This window comes from Panthera onca, chromosome D3 (assembly GCF_046562875.1).
Source record: "Panthera onca isolate mPanOnc1 chromosome D3, mPanOnc1 haplotype 2, whole genome shotgun sequence".
Lineage (NCBI taxonomy): Eukaryota > Metazoa > Chordata > Mammalia > Carnivora > Felidae > Panthera > Panthera onca.
The window spans coordinates 33,894,911-33,909,797 of record NC_138350.1 but is presented as its reverse complement, the minus strand read 5'-3'; the positions used below and the strand labels follow the sequence as shown (position 1 = coordinate 33,909,797).

At 42.7% G+C, this 14,887-nt stretch overlaps 1 protein-coding gene across 2 annotated transcripts in view; it reads left to right on the top strand.

The window, feature by feature from the left end:
* Nucleotides 1-8,589: 8,589 nt before the first annotated feature.
* Nucleotides 8,590-14,887, top strand: part of VAPA (VAMP associated protein A) — a 44,801-nt gene continuing 38,503 nt past the window's right edge. The window contains exon 1 of one of the 2 annotated variants that reach the window (XM_060613244.3): nt 8,590-8,969. In XM_060613244.3, the coding sequence (XP_060469227.3) occupies nt 8,891-8,969 (79 nt within the window). In that variant the 5' untranslated portion in view covers nt 8,590-8,890. The remainder of the gene's footprint in view (nt 8,970-14,887) is intronic. The other variant, XM_060613245.3, reaches the window with a different exon arrangement.

The following is a 14,887-nucleotide window of genomic DNA, read 5'->3' as shown; positions in this document are numbered from 1 at the left end:
TCCATGGCTTGCAACTGAATTTCGATTTCATTTCCATTCTTCAGCTTTGTAATTCTTCCAAATCTGTGATTCTATTGATTTTTCAACCAGATTAAAAATAGGAGGAATCATATATCCCAGGTGCTTTGTGCTTGGATTTATTTGTTTGAGTTGTGTCAAATCACCCTCTGTGGGTGAGGAAACTGAGCCAGAGGCAGCCTGGTGGGTCGGTTCTGATGCTGACTCTTGTCCCTGACCACAGAGTGCAATTGCAGGGGTATTGAAGAAACCCTGTAAGGTGAAACTGGCCAGAAATGAGGATGGGTGCTGTAAGTCTGGAGTCAGAGCTCTGATGTTTAGGTGATTTATTCTTTGCCCGCGTGTGCCAGCACTGGTGGATCAGTCATATAAAGGGAGCAGAGAGGAGATAAACAGAATGCGAAAAAAAAAAACAAAAAACAAAAAACAACGTCTGTGTTTTTCCAAGGGTCCGAGCATTTTTATCACATCTGTAAGGAAGTAAAATCTTGTGAACCACTGAGGCTATGGTAAATTTCTCAGAGCCTTTTAATTCTAACCAGAATGTCCAATCTGAGGAAGCAGCTCAATGAATGTCTTCCACAAGTTTCCATGGCCATGTAATTGTATCTAAATAAAATCAAATCTACGTGCTTGGCTTCAACTTCTTTCAAACATGCTACAAATTGGCAATGGCTACTAAGTAAAGTAGAAGGAACATTGCACTAAGGGCAGTACCTAGAATGCCTACAGTGTAGAACACTTCCCCTATTACATCGCGCTGTCTACTTGACTTACACATTTCATGGCACAAACTGTCCAAATGAATGAATCAGTGGAGTCCAGGCACACCTCTGGACTGACCTGTTTAGTCCGTGCCTGCCAGCCTTTCTCCACCTCACGGGAGCAATGGTTGCGGAGAGTGAATTTATACTGAACTTTTCAGTTTCCTGACTGGCAGCTGGTTAGGTCTCAGGTTGGGTATCTATTTCATCACTGGGTCCCCATCCTCCATTGGGCCCATTGGCTTAAATCACGGATTTTACTTAATCTCTGCAATAAAAATAAGCGATCCCCAAATAGACTAATATTTCTATTTTTAATGTAATGAATAAGAGCTTACTTACTATGCCGATAGCATATAATCCAGACTGATGTGACAGCACCAGCATCAAAGCTCAATGAGAAAAGCCTAAAGGGAATTTTTTTGAAAGTGAGTGTTTGTCAAAGTATGCCACTGAGTTTCCAGTGGAACAATTCAATGTCTTGATTTTTATTTTCTTCATATGAATGTATGGTCTGAGGTATCCCAAGCTATATAATTTCTTAAAAAGGAGTCAAAAATGGACATTCATGCCTACCTATGAATGAGCAATTATGAAGTAAATAACAGTAATGGTAACATTTATTGAGCCCTTACACGTGCCAGGTATTGTGTACAGGTATATACAAGTATTGTCTCATTTAATTTTCACAACAATCTTGTGAGGTAAATGGTTTTATTATCCCCATATAAATGACAGAGTCAGAAACTGAACCCAGCTTTGAGTAAGCCTGAGTTCTCATCCCCAAGCTATTGTTTAAAATGGCCAGGATAGGGTCTCCTGTTTGGCTCAGTTGGTTAAGAGTCAGACTCTAATTTTTTTTAATGTTTACTTTATTTTTGAGAGAGAGAGAGAGAGAGAGAGAGAGAGAGAGAGGGAGAACGAGCAGGGAGAGAGAGGGAGACACAGAATCTGAAACAGGCTCCAGGTTCTGAGCTTTCAGCACAGAGCCCAATGCGGGGCTCGAACCCACAAACTGTGAAATCATGACCTGAGCCAAAGTCAGATGCATAACTGACTGAGCCAGTCAGGCGCCCCTATAAGTCAGACTCTTGATTTCAGTTCAGGTCATGATCTTGTGGTTGGTGAGTTCCAGCCCATGTCTGGCTCCACACTGACAGTGCACAGCCTGCTTGGGATTCTCTCTCTCTCTTCCCCTCTCCGTCTGTCCCTCCCTCCCATCTCAAAAACCAAAGCAAACCCAACCCTACAAATTAAAACAAAACAAAACAAAACAAAACAAAACAAAACAAAACAAAACACAAACAGCCCGAGAGAAGCTACTGAAATGCAAGGAGATAGTAATAATACTGTTACAGAGTGAAATGAACAACCTATTTGTGCTAAACAAAACAAATGTTTTTAGCCTTTCATTTTATTGTGGTAAAAGTTATCTGACATAGAATTTACCAGGTTAACCATTTTTAAGTTTACGGTTCAGCAGCATTAAGCGCATTCACACTATCTTGCTGCCATTACCACCATCCATCCACAACTGAACAGAAACTCTGTAACCATGAAAATCTAACTCCCCATTCCCATTCCCCGCCCCCCTGCTCCCCAGAAACCACCATTCTACTTCCTGTCTTATTTCACTTAGCTTAATTAATTCACTTCCTGGCTTATTTCACTTAGCATAATGTCTTTCAAGTTTCATTCCTATAGGAGCATGTGTCAGAATTTCCTTTTTAAGGCTGAATAATGTGGTCTTGTATGTATCTAGCATGTTTTGCTTAACCACGCATCTGTTGATGGACGTCACGGCTGCTTTCAGCTTTTGGCTATGGTGAATAATGCTGCCAGGAACATCAAATTTTTTTGTTCTTAGAGGTAAACAACAACAACAAAACACCACCACTACCACCCACAACAACAACCAACTGCAAAACCCCCTCCAGAGAAAATAAAGTGCTCTAGTAGAAAATCTCAGAAAGGTGAGTGAGTGAGTGTGAGTGTGTGTGTATGAGTGCGGGCCTGTGTGTTTATATGTACCTGGGTATAAAAAATGGCACGATCTTGAAATGGCCAGATATCTGCAACGCATTTCCCAACTCTCAAGGATTTAATGACTTCCGACAATTCTTCCAGAATCCCTTTCAATTCCTTCTCTTAAAGCCCATCACACATTGGATTATGCTTAAGTCCATTTAGACCATCAACTTTTTCAGGACTGAAAGTAAGTATTAGTCTTCTTTGTGTCTGCCCTCCCCTATACCACAGGACTTGGCCCAAAACAAGTCGTCAACCAACAACGGGAATAAAGGAAAACAAAAAAAGAACCCTCATTATTTTCAGAATACCCTAGGAAATTATTTCTGGTTTATAAAGTTTCTCATTAAGAAGATAACATTTGGTTGTGGGTTTAAATGTCCAATAATGTACATATATATGGCTTATATTTCAAAGGAGATATCAAATTTTGTGAACAATCATGTCACAATCGTTAAATGCCAAGCACTATGCTAAGCACTTTATACACGTTATACCTTCTAGTATGTACAGCCAATATCGAATATGGGATGTATTGTTGCCATGTGATAGGGCCATAGTATTTAATCGTATGACAGGGATGGAGTCTGAATTCCAGTCTGTCTGATGTCCAAATCTATGTTTTTCACCCCACATCTACTCTAGGTTTTGTTAAGGCTATACAAAGAAGCCTGTGTGTTCAGAGACTATGAGAAGTCAGGCAAGGTGTCAGATGTGGATTTTATGTTCATAGGCATCTTTTAATTTCTTCTTGCTGGGTTGCCTTCCAGAATAACTGTATTCATGGGAGAAAACACATTAAAAGCCACACTAGCGCCTGGTGACAATGGGGGAGACAGACATCCTCACTCTGTTCCTGATGGAGGTGTGAGTTGTTACAACCTTTTGGATAAAAGTATGCAATATATATTGAAATAGAAAATATCTTTGATCCAGTGATCCCAGAACTGGAAATCTCCCTGTGGAAATAAAAGCATTCTATGATAAAGATACACATACAAGGATGCTTATGGCAGTGCTGTTGGTTGTGAGAAAAGCCTAGATCAATTTACATATTTACCAATAAGGGAGCAAAGAGTTCTACAGTAGGGTAATCTATTCTATGGATTTAGCCATTAAAAGACTGAGTTAGAGGGGCGCCTGGGTGACTCAGTCGGTTAAGCGTCCGACTTCAACTCAGGTCACGATCTCGCAGTCTGTGAGTTGGAGCCCCGTGTGGGGCTCTGGGCTGATGGCTCAGAGCCTGGAGCCCGTTTCCGATTCTGTGTCTCCCTCTCTCTCTGCCCCTCCCCCGTTCATGCTCTGTCTCTCTCTGTCTCAAAAATAAATAAACGTTAAAAAATTAAAAAAAAAAATAAAAGCCTGAGTTAGATCTATGCCAAGACCTGGCCAGATATCAACAATATACTGTAAAGTGAATAAGGCAATGGTATGGTAATATGTTAGAATTCGTGTTAAAAAAAAAAAAAAAACCACACACACACCAAAAAGCAAACTGGCTATGTTTGTATAAGTATGGATAAAGTTAGAGAGTGATAACACAACTCAGGCAGTTAAACGGGTTACCCTAAGTGGAGTAGAAATTGGGAGGTGTAGGAAGAAACTTTTTGTCCATATGCTTGTGGATTATGTCATTTGTTACAATGACACATGTTGCTTTTACAGTAGAAAAGATTAACTGAGAAAACGCGTAGTCTTCAAACGATTTTTCATAAACAAAGATGATTAATCTCACAGTCTTAACTGTTTTAAATGGTTATAAAAAGAAAAACCCCCAAGATAAGTCCTTTTTCTAACTCTTCTTCCAGCCTCGATTTTATCTGGGGAGACTCCCATCTGCCTTCTTTGAGAATCTATATTTCTCATGGATGTCTGACAAATATGCCACAATAAGCACCACCAATTAACCCACATTTACATGACATTGCATCCCAGTGATACTTCCGGGCCTCATACCTGTTTTGGTCAGTGGTCGGTCTCTATGATATCTCTCTGTTTTAGACCTATGTTTTTGTGTGCACTGACTCAGCTTCATTCCTGTTTTACCTGCGGCATCCTTGTTAGTCAGGAGTCACTTGCTACTCAGCAGATTTCCATCCTGTTGACCTCCTTCTTGATCCACTCTTGGCTTCCCTGCTGCCTCCTTCTCTGCAATACTCTAACATCCTAAGCTGAAAGAACACATCGAAGGGAAGCAGGTGCTTATAAAATTTGGGGGAGGGGTGGAGAAGCAGGCTCTGGACGAGGCTCTCCAGGAGTGACTCCAGGGCAAGACTGACCTGCCCCACCTGGGCAGCTGCCGTCTCTGAGGCTGCACCTCTTGCCTCTGACCCAGGGATCAGGAAGCTGGAGCCAAGAAAGGGCCGCTGCTCCTGCTGACCTGTAACAGCGGTCTCTTGACATCCAGGAAGCAAGCTAGTAAATGGCTGCTGGAGTGTTGGTGCAGAAAACTCCAAGTGTCTGGGGGTCCTCGCCTTGCCTCAGCAGAAAACAGCCAGAAGGGACAGAAAGCTGGCCTTTACTCTCACGTCTAACTTTCAAATCTCGTTGGAGTGTATTTTACTACTCAAACTTACTTCAAGAACAGAATCCTAGCCACAAGAGAGCTACTTCATGTTTGTCTCTCCTGCTTGGATGTAGCCCTACAGGGGCAGAGACCATGTCTACCGGCTCACCATTATGCCACCAGCACCTACCACGGTCCCGGGCACACAGCAACAATTTCACATGTAGCATGTATAAGGCAACAATGCTGGATCCAGGCACTACCCTAAGCTCTCCGTGTGTGTTAACTCATTTCATTCTCACAACAAGCCTCAGATGTAGGTATTTTTAGCCTCCCCAGTTTACACATGTAGAACAGGCACAGGGAGGTGATGTAAGCTGCTAAGATCATATGGTGGTAAACAGGACTTGAACCAAGCAGTTCAGACCCAAGGTCTGTACTCTTACTCAACACGCTTTACTGCCTCAATGTTTATTGCAGGTATGACCATTTCAATGTTTACTGTATTGTATTCCACTGAGAATAACTGATCATATACAAATTCAAAATCACAGAGCGCCTTTATAAAGTTTAACGTGTTTAACTATGGAGAAGATGGTTATACTTAGTTACCATAGGTACTGGTAACTTTTTTTTTTATTTTTATCCTTGCCAAACCTATGAGATAATCTGTCCAAAGGTGAATATTATTAGTGATTCAAGTGCGTCGGAGTAATATTCAAGGACTTCATACTTTTGAGACTCATAAAAACTTCTTAGTAGCTAGAGAAATATACTTGAGTATACATATACTCAACATATATGTATATATACTTTCTTTGCTAATACCTTAAGAGAACTTTATATAAAGTTCTCTTTATATATATATATACACACATATATATGTGTATGTATATGTGTATGTGTATATATATGTGTATATATATATGTGTATGTACCGACAACATATATATATATAAAACCTTAGAGAGACAGGGATTGCACACGAGTGAGAGATCAAGCGCAAACAATGAACATTGTTCTCTTAATCATTTTCAGTTTTCATTTCATTGTGGCTTTGGGAAAGGCAAAAATGCACAGGATGGAAAATTGGGCAACTTCTCCCCCATAGTTTAGCTCTATTACTGCCATGAGATGTTCTCACCTGCGTTTTCATTTCTCTATTTAACAACAAAAGTAAAACTTGCTGATATTCAGTTGTTCTGAGAAGAGTGTGACGATGTTTGTAAGGATCTTTGAACTGCTGGAAGAAACGTATTCATAAATACCAAAGCAGAAGCCACTTAAATAGTGCACTATTTAATGAGGAATAGACGATTCAGGAGGACTCTGAGTCATTATTAATTTAATGCTGTAAAATAGTAATAGGGGAATTATTCCAAAGATGTTTCATGTATTCTTAGACTACCAGATATTTAAATTCTTATAGAGTTTAAGACCTATATCTATATGATATTTGAAGCTATACTGAGAAGACAAAAACGGTTGATCCCAAAGGTGATGACTTAAATGGACTGGAAAACTGGAATACATCCAATTCAGGCTTCCCATTGAATTCATGGTGAAGGGGCAACCGTTGTCCCATATGGAAGTGACTGAGAACTTCCTCAGCATGTTATACTTGCTAATTGCTGTTTGTACACTGGGATTCCCAAATACTTTCCGGTAAGAGAAATGTCTGTCTAGCCGTGGAGAAGCCAGTTCAGCCAAGGCTAATTTGCCCATGGATAACAGTTCCGAGGCAAGCAAAGATACTGGAAGTTGTGACAGCTTCGGGTTGTCGGTTCACAACTAAACATGTGTGAGACACCATCCTATGGAATAATTGTTAACCTTACCTTTTTTTTTTTTAACCTTAAGCCCTCTTTTGACAAACATACAATCATTGTATTTCCCTTTAATGATGATTGAAATTTCAAAATAAATTTTGTGAATAAAAAGAAATCAAAGTAAAGGTAAATTTAGAATATACTTTTCAAACTATTTAAGCACTCCCATCCCATCCTCCGAGGTTTTTCACGGCTTAAGATACATTCTTCTTGTGTAGTGCAATCTTCTGCGGATGCTAGGTTAGCTATTCTGGAGAGCTATTCCCAGATGGGCTTTGATACATTTTTTGCACTTGAAAACTTTGGACTTTGTGCCTAAGCTTAGATTACTGTTCATTTGCTCATTTATTTTCAAGACAAACTGGGCTCCTCCTTCGGGGTGGCAGCATCAATATGTCCTTTCTTTTGTGGTGCTTCCTAGAGACTTCAAGTAGTACTGGACAGATTTATTTACGGCACGTTCATTTGTTTCATTTGATGTTCCTGTCCCTGATTACCCTGGCAATCGGGGAAAGATTTGTCACCACCTTTGCTCACGAGATTTTCCTCATTTGCTTCAGTTTACTACACGCTATCATAACGATGCAGATGGAATTCATTTCCAATACGGGAACGTGAACAAGTGTTTCGGTTTCGGTCCATCATTAATAAAACCCAAGAACAGACGCCAGCAACTGAACGCTGTAGATTTTGACTTCTATTTCTAGCTTGGTAAATGTGCCTTGTCAGATTTCTCCAACGCCGCGTTTGCTTCCTAAACGTGGTGTTTCCTCATTTGCTTTCCATCACTGGATTGAATTCAGGAAGCAGTAGACGTTGGCTTGGAATACGACAGAGAATGTAGCCCTACCAACAGAGGGATGGGTCGATTTAGAGAACAGATTGACAAATCCTGGCCTGTTTTCCACAGGGCATATTTTATATTTCTAAGCGGGAGATCTCGGGTCAGTTTTCAAAAAAAAAAATTTTTTTTTTCTTCTTAGCACAGACGAGACGAAATCTGAGAGCCAAAAATGAGCGTCAGCGAGCCCCACCCCATTCGCCGCCAACGGACCTCAGTCTCCTTCCCGCCCACAAACAGCCACTACTACAATTCCCAGCAAGCATCGCGCAGTGCCGCACAAGGGCCAGGCCCCACTGGTATGCTGGGAGTTGTAGTGAATGAACCTGACCACTCTTTCCTTCCACTAGGCATTCTCACTTGGAAGATGGTGATGTGCTGCTATAGCAGTTACTCCAGTTTCGTAATCGGAGCTAAACGTGACCAAAGATTGCGCCCTTCTGCCCTGCGTTGCGCATCGCGTCGGTGCCACGGAGCTTAGCTCCGCCTCCTGCCCACACCCGTTCCCCTGACAGCTCGAGCTCCCGGCGGCCGAGAGGCCCAGATTGCGCAGGCGCACCAGCCGGCGCCGCGCTGGGCAGGACTTGAGGGCGGGACGAGAGCTAGGGGCTCCCGGCCGCCGGGGCGCGCACGTAGGCACGCAGGGGCCGTCACGTGGGGCGCCGAGGATCGCAGTGCGCGTGGCCGCGGCGGCTGGTGTGGGGTTGAGTCAGTTGTGAGACCCGGAGCTGCTGACCCAGCCGGCGGCCCAGTGGCCCGGCCACAGAGCGGCAGGCGTCGGGGGTTCGGGAGCGGTGAGCTGGCCGCATCATAGAGCTCGGCCGAGCCGGCGCCGCCGTCGTCCCCCGCCCCCAGCTAGCAAACCGCCGCCGCGGGCGCGCCCCCGCTCTGCGCTGTCTCTCCGATGGCGTCCGCCTCCGGGGCCATGGCGAAGCACGAGCAGATCCTGGTCCTCGACCCGCCCACAGACCTCAAATTCAAAGGTAGGCAGGGAGAGGGCAGCTGACCGGGGTGGGGCGGGCGGACGGCGAGATTTAGGGTGGGTGGGGGGGTGTCGAGGGAAGGTCGGCGGCTGGCCGCGAGTGAGCGTCCCCTCCCCCACGGCCCGGCACTTTCCATTCTCCGGCTGCGCCCCGCTTCTGCCCTCGGCCCGCCTGCTCCGCGCCCGGCCGGCTCCCTCCCTCGCCCGCTCGCGCCTCGGTGCGCGCGCCGGCCGGGGCGAGGCGGAGGGGCCCGGCCCTGGCGCCGCCGCCGCCGCCGCCATCTTGCGGTCCCGCGGGGGCGCCTCCCGGGTGCTGTCCGCGCCGCTGCCCGCGCCTGGCACTTGTCCTTGGCCCCCGAGGGCCGTCGGGCGTTGTCTGGGAGGGTGTGGGTGGGCGGTGACCTTAGAGCGTGCGCTCTGGTCTGCGGCGGGAAGGGGGGCTCTGGGGGTGGCGCAAGTGCGTCGGTCGCCGGCGCCGGCTGTCAGCGGCGGTGGGAGGCGAGAGGCGAGGCAGCGGTGCGGCGGCCCTGGACTCGGTTCCGAGAGAGAACCACCCTTCGGCCTCGAGCAGGGCCTGGGTGGAGCCGGCCCTCGGCCCTCGCAGAGGGAGTTGCTGCCTCCCTTTTTACCTTGTTTAGAACTCGCTGTCAGGTACCTGGAGCGCTAGGGAGGCGGAGAAGCCCGTGAAGTTCTCTGGTTATGACTTACCCGGTTGTGTTGGCAGAGACCCAAGCGCGTGCGGGCAGGAAGGCTATGCGTCAGCCCGGGAATTGATAGTAGTAGGTTAATAGTAGACGTCTTCCTGGTCCTCCCGTGTGACATTCCAGCTCACCTTCCGTGCGGGGCGGACCTGGTGTTTGTCTGCTCTTGTTTAGCCCCTTAACTTAGCTTATGTGCTGCGGAATCTTCCGTATTGGTGACTTTTGCCTTTACGTTGCGGTTTATGTGGGGGCTGATGAGGTGTTACTCAGCTCTGGAGCGTCCTTGTATATTTTGTAGCAACGCCTGTGATAAATTGTTAGTCCGATTTTGGTGATTCCCGAGGAACAATCTAAGGGGCCCCTAGGCCCATTTGGGTACTTTAGGGAAGAGAGTTAAACTAGTTTCTTTTTAGGAATACTGAAAGTGTGTGGAGATCCAAAAGCAGATTCCTTGCTGTCTTCGTTTAAGTGTATTGCGAATCGCCTTTTGGATGATTCCTTATCTTGTATTTCAATTTCAGCAGTTACCATGAGAAAATTTTTGTGAAATGTGCAGCTATTCCAGTGCTTAAAACAAATGAAATCCTTCGCTGTTGTACAAGATTGAGTCCAAAGGAAAAACAATTGTTTTCCATAGGAAACGTTTTGAATAGTTTCAGGGATTTTAAAATACTGTCTTCTGGTATTATGAGAGTAATATTGTGTAACTTCTTTATTTTGTAAGCTTTGTAGTACATTTCCAAATATCTTTGAGTGGAAATGTAAGTGAGCTCCTTTTCTAGTAAGGGTTTCAAGACCACTCTTAAATATTTTGAGGGGCACTAAGTGCGTCTTATTGTAACAAGTTCATGTGTGTGGCATGCTGTCACATAGCTTTAGCTGAAAGAAAAAAAAACCACCTTTGGGGAATCATGAAATTAACTTATTTTAGGTAGACATTATCTTTGGTTGGAGGAATTTAATGTAAATCTCTATAATTGTATATAACATATTTTTGAGAAGTTAAAAGAATTTTTGCTTTTACTTTTTGACAGGCTGAGTTTACAGAGTAAATTTCTTTTACTAGATGAGCATGTATGTATTACCATTAGGGACTTAGAATCTTTTAAACTGATTTTTTTTTTTTAATTTTTCTTAACGTTTATTTATTTTTGAGACAGAGAGAGACAGAGCATGAACGGGGGAGGGTCAGAGAGAAGGAGACACAGAATCTGAAACAGGCTCCAGGCTCTGAGCTGACAGCACAGAGCCCGACGCGGGGCTCAAACTCACGGACCACGAGATCATGACCTGAGCCGAAGTCGGACGCTTAACCGACTGAGCCACCCAGGCGCCCCAGGGACTTAGAATCTTTAAAAAGCCAATTTTAGGCCAGGAAATGTCTACAGAGTTTGAAGCTTTCTCCCTAGAGAAGTTGTAATGTTGCTATAGTAAGAGACTAATAATAGTGGAGAACAAGCTAAAAACAAAAAAAACCACCTAAAACCCTACACAGTAATATTCATATAGTTCACTTACTTCAGGTATTGAAGAGTTATTACTTATGATTAGAGAACAGGTTCTTCTTGTGTTAGGATGAAAGTAATTCACGAGGACCATTTTTAAAAGTTTGGACATCTATAACCACTTTTTAAAATTGACTTTAAAAAAAGTGTTTCACTGAAATGTTTATAGAAACACATTCAGCTGGGCCACTTAGCGAACACTTACTGAAAGCTTTGTGCCATCCCTATATTTGATTAAGACTAATTCAAGTTACTAGTTTCTGTTTAGGCCTTGAGTGCTAAACAAGGTGGGGAAAGGATTTACAGTTTGTAGTTTAATGGGAAAAGTATACGGTTAAACAGTAAACTGTGTTAGGTTTTATCTTTGCCCTTGAAGAACTCTGAGACTAGTGAGGGAGACGTAAAAGGCAGATAGGTGCTGTAACAAGAGGCAAAACTTGAATGAAGAAGCCCGGCCCGTTAGGAAGCTTTCTTAGAAGAGGCTTATTTTCATTTTGGGGGGAAGGATTGGGCTAGGGAGTGGTTGTTTACTCAACCCCTGACGGGAGAGAACATGTGGCTTATACTTAAGTACCCTGTCAGTTTGCTGTGTGCTTCTGTTCTAGGGTGGGATAAAGGAGAGGATTGGGAAGGAGGAGGGATAGGATGAACTGGGAGGTGACCTTTGGTGTCATTTGATTCTTTCTTTCTTAATCTTATTCTTCTAGTCAGAGGTAAATCATTTGCTTTGATGTATTCGGTTGCACAGTTCAACACTAGGAGACTCATTTAGAATCAACAATGTATGCTTAGTTTGATAAGGCTATCAAGTCATTTCATTCTGACTTGCCCTAAATCACCTGTAAATTTTAGTTTAAGTCTATTTAAAGATAGTTTGCAAAATTCTTTATCATTCAGTAGGTTTATTCGAATTAGTTTGAACTCTACGTGTGACTAGGATGGATTCTCTTAAGTGACTCATTTAATCATTCTGAGAATAGGTGGTGAATTTTTCTGTCACATGCCTAACAATCATCTTGGTACGAATTATCAGCATTTTGCACAATTATGGAGAAACAGATACCAGTTTAATGCATTTTTTAAATACCTTTGTATCTTACTTAAAAATTTTGTTTTAGGGGCACCTGGGTGGTTCAGTCGGTTGAGCGTCCAGCCTTCGGCTCAGGTCATGATCTCGAGGTTCGTGAGTTCAAGCCCCACATCCAGACTTGATTGCTGTTAGCCTGTCAGCGCGAGCCCGCTTCCGATCCTCCGTCCCCCTCTCTCTGCCCCTCCTCTGCTTGCATTCTCCCAAAAATAAGTCAATATTAAAAAATTTTTTTGTTTGATATGATTGTCAATATATGAAAGTGCTTTTATAATGGTGTAACGAATTCTACAGTAGCTCTTCTGTTGCATTGGCTTAATGAAAAAGAGGTATTTTCAAATTATGTTGAAACCCTGACAGTAATTTGACACAGAATTCAGATTTGAAATTTGATGTTAACATATGAGAGGCTATTTTTTTTGTCCTTAAATTTTTTATTATTATGAAATTTCTTCCTTTGTAGTATACATTTTGTTTTTCCTAGTTACTAGTAGTTTTGGAGAAAAGTTGGAAGAAGGAAATTTAGAAAATGCTAAAATAAATTGTGAACATATTCTTCCTACTAATAATCCGAGAAAGGAAAATAGAGCAAAACCATTGTGTTGAAGGTGGCCCGTCACAATATCATGCCAATAAAGAAAATTAAGCTTTCTGAGGACCCCAGGAACCTGTGGTGTGTCAGCCAGAGCATCTTTGAATAGCACGTTACTAAGAAGTACAAATGAGGATAGAGAGTCCTTTTGCTCTTGGCAGATACTTGGCACATTTTTAGGTGTTTTGCATCAGCTCCTATTTCACAGTGGCTGCATCAGATCCCTGAGGTGATTTCCCCCCTTTCCTGGGCCACGGATGACATCTTACTACTCCATTCCTTAAAAGCTTTCAAGTAGCTCTTGATTGCCCACTGGATAAAAGTCTGATTTTTTTTTTTTTTTTTTTTTTTTTAGTATGGCATTTAAGCCCTTCCATTTTGTGCTGTCTTCTCTTGTAACACCTGCTCATCTGCACACATCCATACTTTCTTGCCTGAGAAAGAAAAACCCTCCTCATATCCAAGCTTGTTTGCTCTGCTGTTTTTGTTGATTAAGGTAAAATCCCTCATGACTCATGCTTAGACCATGTTCCCTCAGATATTTTCCCTCTCATGTTTTCAACCACTGGGTTCTTCTTTTAAACATATAAATACACTTAGTTTTTTCATTTTAAAAAGAAGCAAACAAAATACTTCTTTGACTCCCAACTCCTTCTGGTACATGTCCCTCCCTGTCCCTCATTTCCTTTGCAGTCAAACTTCTTGGAAAAATAGTCCATGTTCATTCACTATCTGTCCTGTATCTCACCTCCTGTTCACTGTAGTACTATTCTCTCCTCACTGCTTATTGATTGCCAACCACATTGATCATTTCCAATTTTTATCTCTCTTTGTCACTTGACATTATTGGCAGTTCCACTTTTTAAACAATTGTTTTCACTTCCATATACTTCTAATTTTCTAATTTGCTCCCTTTATTGTCTCATTTGTGGGCTTTTTAAATGCTAATGTTTCTGAGGTTCTGATTTGTTTTTTGTTTTATCTCTGTAAACTTTCCTTGTTCAGTCTCATTGTTTTGATGGCTTCTCTTTCTTTTCCTTGCTCTCTTTGCACATGTTGGTACACACTCAAATTTGTATTTTTTTTTTTAATGTTTATTTGTTTAATTTTGAGAGAGAGAGCGCACAAGCCAGGAAAATGGCAGAGAGAGAGAAGGAGGCAGAGAATCCAAACCAGGCTCTAGGCTCTGAGCTGTCAGCACAGAAGCCGGACAGGGGGCTTGAACTCATGAACACTGAGATCATGACCTGACCTGAAGTTGGGTGCTTAACCGACTGAGCCACCCAGGTGTCCCTCAAATTTGTATTTTAATTGGGACTTTGCTGTCAGTTTTAGAATTACTTGGTGACTATCTGGATTTGAGTTGTAACTCAGACACTTCAAACTCAACATATCCCAAACAGGTGTTTTTTTTTTTGTTTTTTTTTGTTTTTTACAACCCAAGCCTGTGCGTCTTTCCTTCTTTTTAATATTTTGGTGGCATCGTGATTACTCATACAGAAATACTCTGTATGTCTACTAATTAAAATCTGTATTTCTACATCCCAGAGATAATTCTTGAATCTGTACCCTTTAATGAAGCTTTACTTTTAAATTCACTTATTTTAATTTGTTTATACAATAAAGATTTGACTTTCTGCTCTATGTAGTAAGTGTTGAATAAGTGTTAGAATTACAGTTTGAGTAAAATACAATCTTTGTTTTCATGAGGCAGTTCTAATGGGAGAGATAGACACTAATTGCCTAATTAGAAGAAGGAAATGTAACTATGAAGAGGAGTGTAGTGCTATAAAAATGTAAAAAATAGGGGCACGTGGGTGGCTCAGCCAGTTAAGCGTCTGCCTTCGGCTCAGGTCATGATCTCTCAATTCATGGGTTCGAGCCCTGCATTGGGCTCTATGCTGACATCTCAGAGCTTGGAGCCTGCTTTGGATTCTGTGTCTCCATCTCTCTCTGCCTCTCCCCTGCTTGCGCGCTGTCTCTCTCTCAAAAGTGAATAAACATTAAAAAAAAATTAAAAAAAAAGTAAAATAT